Consider the following 16,286-nt stretch of genomic DNA (forward strand, 5'->3'; position numbering starts at 1 on the left):
AAGAGCAAGTGCACGAAGGTCAGCCCTTGGGTTACTTTCGCTGGCACACTGGAAGAGCTGAACAGAAAGAGCAAGTGCACGAAGGTCAGCCCTTGGGTTACTTTCGCTGACACTTGGAAACGAAGTATATTTCGGAAACGTCTTTGGAGTGTAGCTATGCAAAAAAACGTTTTTAACAATATATTATTTAGATTTGTTGCCGGTAGTGAAGGGCATATTGAACAGACTTGAACTTGTGAATCAATGGGGCCGCAAATGTTATTATGAGCACGAGTCCGTAATTAGAGCTGCCTCTGCCTAATTTTAAGGATTTTTTTTATTATTATTGATCAATAAATACCTATATATTGATCAATAGCTCTGCTGTTGATAGAGTTAGAGACTCCAAAATCATCACACACATCAGCGACCTCCCTCCCCTTATGCTACATTCTCTGGTTTTCAAATAAATCCCTTTGCCAAATTTTAAAGATTTTTTTTTATGATTATCGATCAATATTTACACATATATTGATCAATAGCTCTGTTGTTGGTTGGGTTGGGGACTCCAAAAATCACCACAGACATCAGTGGCATCCCTCCCCTTATGCTACATTCTCTGGTTTTCAAATAATTCCCTCTGCCTAATTTTAAGGATTTTTTTATGATTATTGATCAATATTTACACATATATTGATCAATAGCTCTGCTGTTGGTTGGGTTAGGGACTCCAAAATCACCACACACATCAGTGATGTCCTTCCCTTCATGCTGCATTCACTGGTTTTCAAATAAATTCCTCTGCCTAAATTTAAGGATTTGTTTATGATTATTGATCAATATTTACCAATATATTGATCAATAGCTCTGAGTTTGGTTGAGTTGGGGACTCCAAAATTACCACACACATCAGTGACATCCCTCTCCTTATGCTACATTCACTGGTTTTCCTTAAAATAAGGCAGAGGGATTTATTTGAAAACCAGAGAATGTAGCATAAGAGAAGGGATGTCTCTGATATGTGTGTGGTGATTTTGGAGTCTTTAACCAACAAACAGCCGAGCTATTGATCAATATATGTGTAAATATTGATCAATAATCATAAAAAAAATCCTTAAAATTAATCAAAGGGGTTGATTAGAAAACCAGGGATTGTAGCATGAAGAGAGGGACGCCACTGATGTGTGTGGTGATTTTGGAGTCTCTAACTAAACCAACAGCAGAGCTATTGATCAATATATGGGTAATTATGGATCAATAAAAATAAAATAATCCTTAAAATTAGTCAAAGGGATTTATTTGAAAACCAGAGATTGTAGCATGAAGGGAGGGATGTCACTGATGTGTGTGGTGATTTTGGAGTCTCTAACCCAACAAACAGCCGAGTTACTGATCAATATATTGATAAATATTGATCAATAAATTGATCAAACATTGACACAAATTCAAGGTTAACATCATTTTTTATGTTTCTATTTACTCTGTTTATCCAGTTGAAGTGGCGACAAAACAAAATATAGCTACATTTTCCTTATTATGTACTTTGTTGAGCCTGTCGAAGGCAATAACATTGAATTTTTTTCTGACATAATGGCCGTGGCCTATAGAGCGATGCTCTTTATAATGATTTATCATAACAGTAAATGCATGTAATACAATAAAGCGTTGTATTATCTATTAGTTTAATACTAAGAACATTATGATCATTATATATATTTTACAGTATAGTTGAATCTTATTCATTTGCCAATGTTGTAGTCGCTTCGACATCCAAACAGCTGTACTTAGGAACATGAAAAAAGTGTCAAAGCATGCATTTCAACTCATCCAACTAACAAATTGTATTGAATGTTTCGCCAAACCCATGTTGGAATTTGACCTTGTCCCCTTACACCATTGTTTCTCAACTATATTTTGCCAGGCCCCCCCTAGAAACGAGAAAACTTTTTGGCCCCTCCCCAGTTGATGCACTGACTATAATTAAGATTATTATTGATGAAAATTGTTTAAATATACCTACACGCACATGCATCATTTTTAACATTAACAACAGAAAAACGCAATATAAGGAACTTTCAACAACTGTTAATTATTTTTATTGTGTTTATACAGGTTACAGCTTAGTCTAAAACAGAAAAAAAAGAAGCAAGTGCACCAAAGTGCCTCAAACTAAAAGAAAATTATGAAAATTATTGCTTTGTTGCAATTACATTCCACATGACAAAAACAAAACCTTTTTCCTGGGATCATCCAGGCCCCCCCAGCATCACTTCGGGCCATTTGAGAAGCACTGCCTTATATCCACGATGCACATTAGAGTAAACTTGGGCTCCTTACCCGGGGACCCCGCTTAAAGGTAATGCATGTGTTGACTTCTTTCAAAAACGCTTTGTCAGATTTTGCATGCCCACCTAGATGTGCGTGAATGTTTTGACAAACTCCAGTGAGTCTTACCTCGCCTTGAGAGTTGTAGCTCCCATGAAGAAAAAGTGGCTGTTTCTCATCAAGACAATGTGAGTACACACAAACAAACACAGATCTTAATCCCTATACCTACAGCCATGATGCTAACCTGTTTGAGAGAAAAACATGTCCGTACATATACCTTTTTGCTTCCCCCTTGCAGATAGCACATGTCTAAACTGAAGAAAAAACCTATGCCTTCACTGTTGAGATGAACATGAGATGAACAGCCTGCAACGTGTCCCGACCGCCAGAAGAGGAAGCCATTACACAGATATCCATGACATTTACAGGGTTTGACATGATTTACTAATCCTCCACACATGGAATTGGTGCATACCAGACGGCTGTGTGGAACAACCACCAGCAGAGGGAGCCAGTGACAAACAGCCATTACCACCCATCAGAAGTGAGCACAACATCCAACGTTATAACTTCGTGACTTGATTGTTAATTTACTCTTTGACAACAGATGGAATTGACCACCCACCTTGTGATCTCATCCATCTGTTGCCAACCGGTGGAATTTAGCGAAGCATCCCTCCTTGACACCTTCACTCATGTGTTTGGCTGTTGAGAGATGACTTTTGTCCATATGGTGCCGCCATAATCAACAAAAACTCAAAAATTTCTTAGTTTCTTAAGATCTGTGTTTGGGTGTGTGTACTCACATTGTCTATTGATGAGGCAGGATTTTTAATATGTTTTCTGGCTTGCTTTGCCTGCATCATGTTGTTTAAAAAAAAGGAACATCGAAGCAAATTTGCCTAACAGATGGCTCATGGCTGAGTGTGGCTGACATAGATAGCCAGATGGCTCACCCTCTGCACAGCAATGGCTTCTTAATGAAATTGTGTCAGTCTCTTTAACATCCATGTGGAAAAAGAACTGTGGCCTTCTGTCATGCTGGGGCATGCCGGTTTGAGGAGGTGCGGGATGCGGGAAAGGCGGAACCAATAAAATGCAGGGCAGACTGGGGTAGGCTTAAGTGGGGGTGATTTAATGACAAAAAAAGGCTGGGTTGAAAGAAACGAAAAATACAAAGTACAAACAAAAACGCTAAACTGAAACTTACTGGGGGCAACAAGGAACGGGAGGCAGCACAGGAATGACAGGTACAAAGGAGCGTGAGACAAGGCAGCGGGGGAATGACGTACAATGACCCGACAAGGGACGAGGCAAAACACTGGGGCTTAAATACTATCAGAACTAATGAAGACGCAAGACACCTGGGAACAACAAGGGGCGGGGAAACTGACTGGAGGACACACACGGGCGACAGGTGAGGTTAATTAAAGTGATGACACGCAGGGGAAAACACAGAGAACCTATAACTTAAACCACACAACCCAAAACCCACAACAAAACACAGACAGATCATGACAGAAACTCATTGAAAACAATGTCAAGCTAAAACACCTAAATGTGAGGATAACAAAATACAACTTTGCTCGCCAGCTTAATACACAAAGAATAGTAAACCTGCAGGATAAAATACGAACTAAAAGAAAAAATTATATGTAACCAGGTGAACTGGCGTTTTACCGTTGGCCAGCATCTCTGCCTAACAGAGGGGGTGCTGTCCCTTTGGGAACAGCGGTCACGGAAATACCGCGAGAGCGAGTAGCGCGCATGAGACCCAGGCCAGGAAGTAGAGTAAAAAACCCGCGAAGACTGACGGTTTTGGAGGCATCACGTTAAGTGGACGTTCCGTCTCGTGATTTCAATCGTGCCTCGATAGAATTTAAGGTAACACATAGTCAATTTCAATAGGTTCAATAAGACGACGAAAAATCTCGTGTAGAGTCGCAGTAGGTTTGTGTAAAGTTAACGTGTCACCGTTCATACTGTTCAGAGGGGAGATTGTCCGTCGCCTTCTGAGTGCACTCGTGAACATTGGAGAAAATATTAAGTGTATTGAACAGTTCAGTTTGTTTGTCATACATGTGACCATTGCAGCTCAGTGGCTTGAATTTTTTTGTGTTTTTTTTTCTTTGTTCAGCAAGCCACTACTGTTGTCTATTTGTTAATAAATCTAATCTCGTTGTTTGTAAATGAATGCTGTGCATATTCCATGTGCAGTCGGGGAATAAAGCCCACATAAAATAAAGTGTGTGCATGGTCTTAATTCTCACCTGGCCACATATAAAAAGAGAATGGCTAAAGACGGGAACAAGGATATCAAATTTAGTGGCACAGAAACGAAAAGTAAATTTAAAAGTGAAGACCGACAGATCCGTGTAAAGTAGGGATTTGGGGTTGACTTCTTCAAAGACTTGGGGAAATACTCTCTCCTCGCACCACAATGCCCCGCACCACCAGGCTCCACAGAGGGGCATGATACATTTCCTTTGATAGAAGTTGCAAATTGTAACATGAATGATGGGTCACCTACCATTTTGGTATATAGGACGTGGAGACAAGATGATGTGAAGAAGGCCGTTGAAGGTATCACTGTCACGTTCCTGTCCGTTTTGTTGTGGGTTTTGGGTTGTGTAGTTTCAGTTATAGGTTCTCTATGTTTCCCCCGCGTGTCGTCACTGTAATTAACCTCACCTGTCACCCATGTGTTCCAGGCTAGTGTTTCCTTCAGTCAGTTTCCCCGCCCCTTGTTGTTCCCAGGTGTCTTGCGTCTTAATTAGTTCTGTTAGTATTTAAGCCCCAGTGTTTTGCCTTGTCCCTTGTCGGGTCATTGTACGTCTTCCCCCCGCTGTCTTGCCTCGCGCTCCCTTGTGTCATCCTTCCCGTGCTGCCTCCCGTTCTTTGTTGCCCCAGTAAGTTAAGTTTAGCATTTTTGTTGTACTTTGTATTTTTTGGTTCCTTCCAACCCTGGTTTTGTTTGTTATTAAATTCACCGCATTTGAGCCTCATCCCAGTCTGCCCTGTATCTTTTCGGTTCCACCTTTCCCCTGTCCCACACCGCCTCAAGCCGCCACGCCCAACCGTGTCAATCACATCCCACAGAACTGATGTTAATGAATTTTTTCAATGGATGGAAGCCCTTAGGACACGTGTGTCCAAACCTTTTGCAAAGTGGGCCATTTGGTGTGTTAAAAATGTAGGCAGGCCAAACTTGGCAGGTGTTCTTTACATATAACAGCAATTAATTTAATACATTTCAGCGAGCCGTTCTGTGTTTAACATTTGCTTTTCTTATATTCATTTCAGCTATCTTAAGTATGTGTTTTGGTTAATTTGAAACATGCATATAAAAAAATGAATTGACATTAAATATTGAAATTGAATATTCACTTAACTTCACTTTTTTAACACTTTAATTTACTTTTTGTAACAATTGAACAGAAGAAATTGTACTCTTGGGTGCAAATTACATTTGAAACATAAAAAAAATATCTCACCATGGCAGTTTAATATTTATAGAATTTTTAAACAAAATAAGATAAATTAACAAGTAATAGTTATATAACAAGTGCAGGGCTCATTTAAAATATGAAATTAGTAACTATAAATGTTGATTGGATTTTTAAATGGTTATTATTCTGGAGTGAAAACTTAAAAAAAAAACAAAAATGTTTTCAGACATCGTAAATGAAAAATGACTTGTCCACATGAGTGTGATGGGTGAAACTGAGATCTGGAGTGCAGGACAAAGGCCAGGTGTGGCTGTATGGCAGTAGTATGGATGCGCAAGATGTCTTGTAAGTGAGAGTCCGATAGCCGTGTCCTCACACGGCTCTTATTTAAGTTCATAACCGAGGATGTCTTCTCACACAAATACGTCGAACCGAACAAGCTTAGCATTTTCTTACTAAATGCTCGAATCCCTCGGAAACTTGTCCTTATCCAGCTTTCAGTAAAAGTTGTCGATATAAAGCTGCTGGTGCTGACCGCAGCACACTGCGTCACATGCAGCTCAACTTTCCTCCTTTTTTTGATTGTCGCCATTTTAGAAAATTAGGGGCTCATACAGTCAATTACTCAAATACTAATTTGCTGTTCCTAATTGAGCCTATAGATGGCAGCATTTAGCACACGCAGGTAACAGCGCTGCTGCCCAATGTATTAATTCTCCACGCGGGCCAGACGTTACCGATTTTATGACAGCAGCTGTGGGCCGGATGGAAATTGACCACGGGCCGCATTTGGCCACTGAGCCGGACTTTGGACATGTCTGCCTTAGGACGTCTTAACGACCTAAAAAATGGCATTGAGGTCCAGCAAGTCTGGATGACGACTTTAAAAAATGATTGGCACAGTGTGAGAGGAGATTGGGAACCGAAAGAATGCAATATTGTTTTGGAGCACGACAGCAGAGAACTCACACGTGGAGTTCGTAACTTAATGGAGCGAACTAGAGAAAAATTTAGACAAAGAGCTAACTATACGGCTATTGAGAGAGAAGCACAAAAACAAAATGAACCATTCAAAGAATATAGAGTCAGGATGACTGCATGCTTTAAGTCAAATTGTGGCATCCCTGAGGATCACAATGCAGGAAGTGTTTATGAGGAGCAGTGGGTCAACAAACATTGGGTAGACAAGGCCACTGGAACATTGGAACAATGTTTTGCACGCTGAGAGAGTGTTACAATCTAAAAAGGAAAAAGCAGACACATTTGTGGTTGATGTTGAAGGAGACGGAAGTTGAAAGACCAACCTTTGCAAGAAGGTTTATTGTTGGGTCATGATGAGAAGAGAGAAAAAAAATGAGAGGAAAAAAAAAAAACTTTTTTGGGCACGGAAGCTCATATATCACAAATTGACATCTTCTCTGGCTGCATCCTTATTGATGTGCAACAACAAAGGCCTGTACAAAACATAAACAATGGTCAGGCTGCGACCTTAAAAATTGAGATTTATGTCAGGAAAACTAACAAACATGTTTTACCAAAACATTTTTTAAATGGGCTATTATATTGAGCCATGGGCATTCCCATGTCTTCGCTAGGAAGTGATCGCACTTGTTTTCAACAGGATGAGCTGGTTGCTCCGGAGAACTGGGTCCTGATTTGAAGCTTCAATAGGAAGCGTTCGCATGCCTCGAAGTGGGAAGACCCTCATCAGTAACACCAACAATGGTAAAAATTTCAGAAAGGAAATTTGGATACATCTCACACATTGTAAAGTGGTCATCTCAATTGGGTTATCCAAAAAGGAAAGGTGAGCAAAGTCTGACGAATCGGTGGGAGCAGGTTTATAGAACCTGATAATACTGAAAGTCAGTGAAGTATTTCAAGACGCCTGACTTGTTTAGGGGTTCTTGTTTTTGCATTTAAAGCCATTTGGAAACTTTTTGTGACCGTTTTTAAGCAAAAAAAGAATAAACGGGAAATGTAGGAATGTTTATATTTTGTTTATATTATATAGTTTATATTTATTGTACTTCAACCATATTGAAGCTGTTTGCAGCGAGAGACTACAATTTGTTAAACATATTAGAAGAAACTTGAGGTGGAAGAAGGTTTGGGCGGGGTCAAATTTGGCAGCTATGCCAAGGGCTTTTGGGCCCTAGTCAAGATCTCTTATTGGAGGATGACGCTAGACCCCTGCCAAAAGAGACGCATGAAGAGGAGTGGTTGGAGCTGATAAGCAGGCAAAAAGGTGTCTTTGCTCCTTCAGTGAGTGGTGTTTTTCTACAAATGTCTAGTGGATGAACCGGACACTGGCATAATAATCTCTAAGAAAACAAAAATGGCAGTTCACAAAACAATACATTTTAGGTTTTTTTGTTTATTTTGTTTTTTTTTACTGAAGTAGTACCATTTTGATTTGAAGTTAATACACAATACGGCCCCAGTTGCAGTTATTCCTTTACTATAAAACTTTAACAGAAGGAATATGAAGCCACAAAAAGGATTCAGTCTGGTTGACATGACAACTTGTGTTTATACAGTATTGTTCATAGAAATATACAGAACCACGATGGAATTGCTGTTAGGCTTGATTACCAACATGATTACACAAAAATGCTACAAAACATCACTGATTTCCTTAACATGCAACAACATCCCTCATAACATGCAGAGATGTTGACTAAACAAAGCACATATTCTCAATGTTGATGTTGCGACCAATGCTCTTGCTCTGCTTCAGTTCACATAGTAAGAGGAAAGTAAAACAAGGGCAGGGATCAATTCTTCACTTCACTACATTTTTTTCAGCAGCTCATAACATCTCTGGAAGTAGAAGTACATGGGGAGGTCTTACACATGGGGAGGTCTTATTAGACACTTAGATTTAGATTGTCCTCTACATGCGTGTGTGCTTGTTGACCGGGTAGAAAATGTTAGAAAGAAATACTATATTTTCCGAACTATAAGGCACACCTAAAAGCTTTACATTTTCTCACAAACTGACAGTGCGATTTATAATCCGGTGTTATTAATATATTGGTCATATCAAATGATATTTACAACTGTTCTGTTATCACATGTTGGATACAAGTTGGTGAGCGCTGGTCAGCCAAGTCTCACAAGCCATGAAGCTTAGCGTCTTGCTACTTTATCTAAATTTAGTGAAGTGAGCTTCATGAACATGCAGCCATACTAAAAGTAAAAACTATAGAATCATACTCACTAAATAAATAACTAAATACCGTATTTTCCGCACTATAAGGCGCACCAGATTATAAGGAGCACCCTCAATTAATGACATATTTCAAAACTTTTCCGCATATAAGGTGCACCAAATTATAAGGTGCACCCTCAATTAATGACATGTTTTAAAAGTTTTTCAATCACAATATAGTAATACTCAAAATCATAACAATAACTCAAATAATACCTCTAAAGTCTCAATAGCATAAATAATGTCAATATGACCAACCTTGTTCAACTGTAAACACATATAAGATACAGGTAAAGCTTACTTTATCAGTTCATTCCCTATCTACAAATCCCAATCTCAATATTGATCCATATATAAGGCGCACCTGATTATAAGGCGCACCATCAGCTTTAAAAAAAAAAAGTCTTTTAGGTGCGCCTTATAGTGCGGAAAATACGATAATCACTAAATAATCATTAGCCATTACTAAACAAACAATGCGCCACAAATAACCCATGTGAAGGGGTGTGCATCAATGTTAACATTAGCAATTGCAATGCCAAACTAGTATGGTCGCAAACTTTTCATATGCTGATTGGTAAGTGTATTATGCATGTAAGTGTCAGTAGCCATCTGCTCCCTAACCCATCAATGATTTCCAAAATGCACAGGGAGACTCCACCACTTCTGCCGCACTCCGCTCCGTTGCGCCGTGCCATAGCACGACGTACCCACGTTAATGAATGAGAGCAATTCCACCACGTCCGCCACGGTCCACCGTGGTCCGTCAACTTTATGCAAGACTTGAAAAATCTGGTCCGCCGTGCATGCCACCGCATCAATTCCACAGTTAAACAAGCACCAAACAGGAAAAAGAACGTGGTCTACATCTGGTTACAAAAGCAAAATTGTGTTCTCGTTTGCTGATTGAATGAGGCCTAAAGCGAGTGCAAGCTTCTGCTCGTCTGTGCCATTGCCATTGAGACAAAAGGAGCAAAGGCTTTCCTCCTGTCAACTGGCACTAATGTGTGTAGTATATATTACTGTTTGAGTCGCGATTCAATTAATACACTTCAAAGTTAAAACGAACATTGTATATACATACTCACTCATTCTACATGGAGCATGTGTAACATCTTTACTATGTATTGTGTTTTCATTTATTCACGTTTGTTACCCATTTTGAATTAATGTGTTAGCGCTTTTGATTGAAGTGCACGCAGGAGAGGAGGGGAGAGTGCTACACTCGTGCTGGAAAAAAAAAAGATTCGACCACGTGCTGTTTTAGCACAGCATTTACGGCTTCACAGTGAACGGGACCCGTGTAGAGTCACCTTTGGAGCCCCAAGAAGCCCTTTTTAGGCTTATGCAATGAAGTGTTCCAAGCAAACTTAACACAATGTGGTGGAATCGCCGTGTTACAGTACAGTGGACCCCCGGGTTACAGCGTCTCTTTTTTTCATGTTGCTATTTGGAATATTGAGTTTTTCGTCCCCTCTTTAAGGTATTTTCCCCGCTTTGCGACAAAAACAACTGTGAAGACTGTCAAGGGTTAGCTGTATTTGTGTTTTTTTTGTCTCCATCTGCAAGCATTTTTAGGTAATTGCTCTTATTTTCTATTGCCATCAATGCCTCCATGCAACGCATCACGACAATGCTGGTCTGCTATTGGTCGGAGTCTCCTCACGGAGATGCTGGTCTGCTATTGGTCGGCCTCACTCGTTTCCTTTAGTGGAGTACCATCTAGTGGGTGAATAATGCAACCCCACCCACTACTGTTCCTTTTCTGTCTGTGCCTTATAATTTGCTGCACCTTATATATGATTTTTATTTTATTTTTTTTAAATAGGCAATTAATTGAAGATGCGCCTTAATATCCGGTGTGCCGCATAGTATGGAAAATACGGTATTAAGTCTGCAATTTTTTGTGCTCATGCTTCAACACAAGTTTAATCAAGAGGTTATCTGTTTTCATGGAGATGTCCATCAAAGTCGATAAAAGAGGGCATTAGCATGATTGAATCTTTCTACAAAAGCCACACTGGAAACTGAGGTTGTCTAATTGAATTAAATGTGTATTACTTGTGAACTTTGGCATTAAATCAGGGGTGGGCAACTCCAGCCCTCGAGGGCCGGTGTCCTGCATGTTTTCCAGTTTTCTCTCCCAAACACACCTGATTTAAACCATTAGCTCATCAACAAGCTCTGCTGGAGCTTGAGAATAATCCTAATCATTTGAATCAGGTGTGTTTGATAGAGAAAACAGGAAAACATGCAGGACACCGGCCCCAGAGGCCTGGAATTGCCCACCCCTGCATTAAATGGTGGTGTTCTGTCTCTTATTACAACCTGTGGGTCTGAAATTAAAGTCTTATTTTAAAAGTTGAGTTGGACTATCCTGGCTATGTTTTGGTATCTGATTGATGCAGCATTCATTTAAAGTTCTTCTGTAGTCATCTTTTTGGTTCACATATAATGAGGGCTGACATCGATGCAACATTCATTTAAAGTTCTTCCGTGGTCATCTTTTTGGTTCACAAGTAGTGAGTGCTGACATCTGGAGCCATTTCTTCCTCTGTAACTGGTCACAGGTTGGAAAAAAAAGTTGTTTAAAGAAAGGATCGAGGCAAGACCATATAGACAAATTCCTCTACACTCCACTGTTCATTTGAATTTGTTTCCTGGTCGCGCTATAAAAACACTGGATGGTATCATCATGTATTCTCATTATTTTTCATGTTCTTCCTTGAAAAGGGGAAAAAAAAGAGACATTTACAGAGACTTATTTACATGCTTATGAGTAATAATATTTGCTGGTGCCTACACCAGCTTACTTCGGGCACTAGACGAGGGACACCCTCAACTGGTCGCCAGCCAATTGCAGGGCACATAGAGACGAACAACCATTCACGCACAAAATATGCCATGCATATTTTTGGAGTATGGGAGGAAGCTGGCTTGCCCGGAGGGAACCCATGTGGGCTCAGGGAGCACATGCAAGCTGCACACAGGAAGTTGGAGCTAGCTGGATTTGAATTTGGGTCCCTTAACTGTTTAACATGCTAAAAACTCTTCCCATTGAGCCGCTGATAACATAAATTTCTTGGGAAAAAAAAGATTCATAGTACCACCCAAAGAAGGAAAAAAGGGCAAAACATTATAAACTTGCGCTGTGCTCTGGCGCTTTTTTTTTGTTTTTTTATTGTTAAAAGGAATTAATTAATTCACCGCAAAAGGTCTCTGACAGCACCTAACACCTCATGATTTGTTAGAGTTGGCTTGTCTTTGTCTTTTGATTCCCTCTGCAGGCATTTTTGAGTAATTTAATTTATTCCAAGATTCACTTACATGTGGCCGTTTTGGAGCCGATGATATTAGATTTAAAAAAGGAGGAGCAGATACTTCTCCGTTATATGGAACGGGAATTTCCTGTCCTTGCCCTAAAGCGGATCCCCGAATAGGTTCCGAGTTCCAGATACGGGAATTTCCATTGCAAAAAATCAATCAATGTAACAATCGTGGAAAATTTAATGTGTACATTTTTTTTCCAGGTTTGGGAATTTCCATTCGACAGACCTCCGTACTTGGGAATACTTACTGGATTGTATTGTATCAACACGTGCCATGTCGCCCTCCGCTGCTGGGACATACCACCACCAGGGGACAATAGTATAATCCGTACAACGTTTCAGCTCTTGTGTAGCTCTAGTGTTTTGTGTTTTGCCCAGCTTCTGCAGGTAATGAATCGTTTTATTGAGCTCTTCTCATCCTGCCTCCCTGCATTTTGGATCCACCTTCCCACATTCGTCACCAACATGCCACACCGACATGACACTTAGTGGACTTCATAAAACTTTGTGGACAAATAGCTTAAAATTATTCCAGCTCTAGTGTTTCGTGTTTCGCCCGTCTTCTGCGAGTAATAAACCATTTTATTGAGCTCATCTCATCCTGTCTGCCTGCATTTTGGATCCACCTTCAAACATCTGCCACCAATATGCCACACCGGCATGACACTTAGTGGACTTCGAAATACTTTGTGGACAAATAACTCAAAATTATTATTAATTATTTTAAGTTCTGACAGTATCACACAGTCAGTTGTATCATTATATTGACACAGCTTAATTAATAAGTTTCAATTGCTGATGCGGGTTTATTGATGTTTAAATGCCCATATAGTCCAGAAATGCGGGCGTGTGCTTCTGAGGGGGCCAAATCACTGAAGGCCCAAGTGTGAAAAGCAGGGACCTTCACTGGGGTTAAAGGCATACTACACTTAGCCACTTTTAGCAGTAAAAAGTTATTTTTTTTTCAATAAATAATTCGAAAACTAAATTAGTTTTCACTTACTATTAATACCTTTAAAAACACACGCTGCCATTCACAGTCGACTAAAAATGACATCACATGTGCACAAGTCTAAGCTAATGACCAATCACGGCACACCTGTTTTCTGGGTTTTGCTATGTGACATTCACAGTTTACAATATATCAAGATATACTCTTAATACAGTGATCCCTCGCTATTTCATGCTTCTCCTATCGCACCCTCTGTGCATCACACGTTTTTTTTTTATTGGAACGACATCTCACAGCAGCGCATAATGCAGCACTTTCAAGCTCAATCCTAATGTGGAGTCTAACGCACTAAAACAGCCCTAATACAGAATCTTGTTTGAATAAAGGCACTTTTGCTTCAAACTTAACCACTATATAAAGACTTTACAGGAAAAAAGAACACTAGCACTGCACACTGCTGTGGCTCGTGTCTGACAAACGTGCAGAACTTACCGTACATGAAAAGAGGGGTGGGGTGTGGGCAGATAGAAAGGGATGGATTTAATGCAAAAATGGGCAAGGAGGAGGCGTGTTGAAAGAAATTGAGTGACCTGCAAGCAGAAATTAGAGGGCGGGGGGGTAGCCCACTCAGCACTGCAGCATGAGTTGGCGTTTGGACCCTCATTCAAAGCAATCTACTTTCTCGGCTTTGGGTTGAAAAAGGAATGTAAAGTTTGTGCCCCAAAAGAGACTTTTAAACCTCCAGACTACAGTAAGGAGATCACTGGGCATGGGAAAGACAGGTACCCTCCGTACTTATGCATTATGGCAATGTTGAAACATATTTCACACACACGGCACATACTTTAATATGAAAATTGGCGAGGGGATGGGGGGTAGGCAGAATTAACATACAGTAGTGAACAGGCATGCAAACATGGGTGGGGGGGAGAGTGGAGGGGTAGCGTGCTCAGTGTTACAGTATGTGCTGTGCTGAAAGCACTCTGCTATGTAGGGGAGAGTGGGGTAAGATGAGCCGAATTTTACTTATTTGGTTCTGGATTCAAGGAAAAACTACGATTAAATATGATTTAAAACGATTAAAATATGGTAAACACAGCAAATCAGTTGAGCGTACTTCAGAAAAATAGGGTTTAATTACATCAAGGATTCATCTGAATTTCAGTGCCTTATGGGGTAAGTTGAACCACTGGCTCAATTTACCCCAAAACCTTGGGCTCAATTTGCCCCATAGCCACCGATTTGTGAAAAGCAGGCTATCTTAAAAAACGTGGCTAGTTTTGAGGTAAGTGATTCACATGTTTTTACACCTTACAAATACACCAATATGTGTAACATATCATTTTAGTCTCAGATAATCTTGTTTGACATAACTCTCATTTTACCTAAAATGCAGAAATTTTACTTTGACAGTCAAAAAACAACTTTTCTCATGTAATTAGGCTTATCTCTTTACTAATGGGCTTACTTTCGCCACTGCAAGATGGCAATGATGAGGGCTTCCTGCCATTGTGATCACATGACCACACATAGTATGGTTGCCTAGATACAAGGGGTGGGTCAACTTACCCAGTGGCTCATCTTACCCCACTCTCCCCTATTGAAAATGAAAACTTAAAAGAGCCTGTTTTAACACTGTTTAAACAAAGACTGTTTTAACACAATACTCCAGTTAAGAGATCACAGGACATGGGAAAGAAATGTACTGAGGGTTTTCGCAAACATATTTGACAAACTTCAAATATATGCATGGCCATTGTCCCCGCAGGTGGGGGTGGGGAACGCTACTTCACAGTTTTTCACGGGGGTTCGGGTCCCCATTAACCGCAAAAAATGAGGGATCACTTTATCACCACAATACTTGTCCGAGCTTGTAACTTGTGACGTCTATATTGTTTGTCATCAGTTGTTGTTGTTGGATGGATGGATGGATGGATGGATGGATGGATGGATGGATGGATGGATGGGACATCATTCTAGCACAGTTAATAACTTTAAAGGTGAGGTTTAAGTTTATCACCTACAGCTGCTTTTGAAATAGACTTAATTTTTGTAGCTCATTATCATCCCCAAATGATAATGTATGTTCTAAACTCTAACGCTGGGGTCACCAATCTTATTACAGTTATTACTCGCAACGTATTACAGTTTACACATTTACTACATCTTTTTCTTAAATATTGTGCAAAATCAATGACATGATCGGGGTCTTCACATAAACTGGTAGCCTTTTGTATTCCTCAACGTCAAAGAAGCAGCTCTCCATTTTTAAAAAAAGTTGGTGACCCCTGATGTAATGTATATGTCATATATCCATAATCGTTAGTAAAATTCCTAGAAAATCACAATGTTCAATCACTTGTAAACTATTTGCAGAACAAGTCTGCGGGCTACTCATGTGATTCTCGGGGGCTCCCCAGTGCCCGCGGACACCAAGTTGGTGACCCCTGCTGTAAAGCATGTTTCATTGCTTTGACCATCCAGCCTTGTTACCACAAAATAGACTTAAAGATTTGAAACAAAAAAAGTTCCTTAGAACCTGGTTCAAATGTTTCATCATCTGAATTTGCGATATACCTTCATCATCATTGGGGAGGGTGAATAGGCCCTGCACCAGCTCTTTGGCCTTAACAGCCAGCTGCAAAGCAGAATCGGGAAGTGGCGACAGCATGTCGGGACTGTCTGCAGCTGGCGAAGAGAGGTTACTCCTAGCATATACAGAACAAACTGTAATAGTAAATTAACAGAATGACAGACAGTTGGTGTGGTAACTAATGCCTTACCTAAGTTCTCCTACAGACAGGCTGGGTGCTGTTAATACCTTGTGAACATTCTGAGGGTAGAGCGCAGGCACAGTTATTAGGTGGCATCAAGGCTAAGTCACTGGTTGCATAGATCAGTTAGTGGAAAGGGGATGGTATGGGATGGCTTGTACGACAGCCGTTCAAAGAGCTACAACAGTGTAACCCATGGAAAATAAAGTCCTTTCTCTTTAAGAGCTCTGCTCTTGCTGTTTCAATTGCCCGGTGCCTGTC

At 40.2% G+C, this 16,286-nt stretch overlaps 1 protein-coding gene across 4 annotated transcripts in view; it reads right to left on the bottom strand.

Moving 5' to 3' along the window:
• Positions 1–11,167: 11,167 nt before the first annotated feature.
• The window catches only part of LOC148410104 (syntaxin-binding protein 4), a 152,446-nt gene continuing 147,327 nt past the window's right edge, over positions 11,168–16,286 (bottom strand). For 2 of the 4 annotated variants that reach the window (XM_088436542.1, XM_088436539.1), the window contains exons 19-21: positions 16,035–16,084; positions 15,829–15,959; positions 11,168–11,530 (exon numbers count right to left, since the gene is read on the bottom strand). In XM_088436542.1, the coding sequence (XP_088292668.1) occupies positions 11,484–11,530; positions 15,829–15,959; positions 16,035–16,084 (228 nt within the window). In that variant the 3' untranslated portion in view covers positions 11,168–11,483. The remainder of the gene's footprint in view (positions 11,531–15,828; positions 15,960–16,034; positions 16,085–16,286) is intronic. The other 2 variants (XR_015868144.1, XM_088436541.1) reach the window with 2 other exon arrangements.

The sequence above is a fragment of the Hippichthys cyanospilos genome, chromosome 16 (assembly GCF_059441005.1).
Source record: "Hippichthys cyanospilos isolate Australia breed blue-spotted pipefish chromosome 16, RoL_Hcya_1.0, whole genome shotgun sequence".
Classification (NCBI taxonomy): Eukaryota; Metazoa; Chordata; class Actinopteri; order Syngnathiformes; family Syngnathidae; genus Hippichthys; species Hippichthys cyanospilos.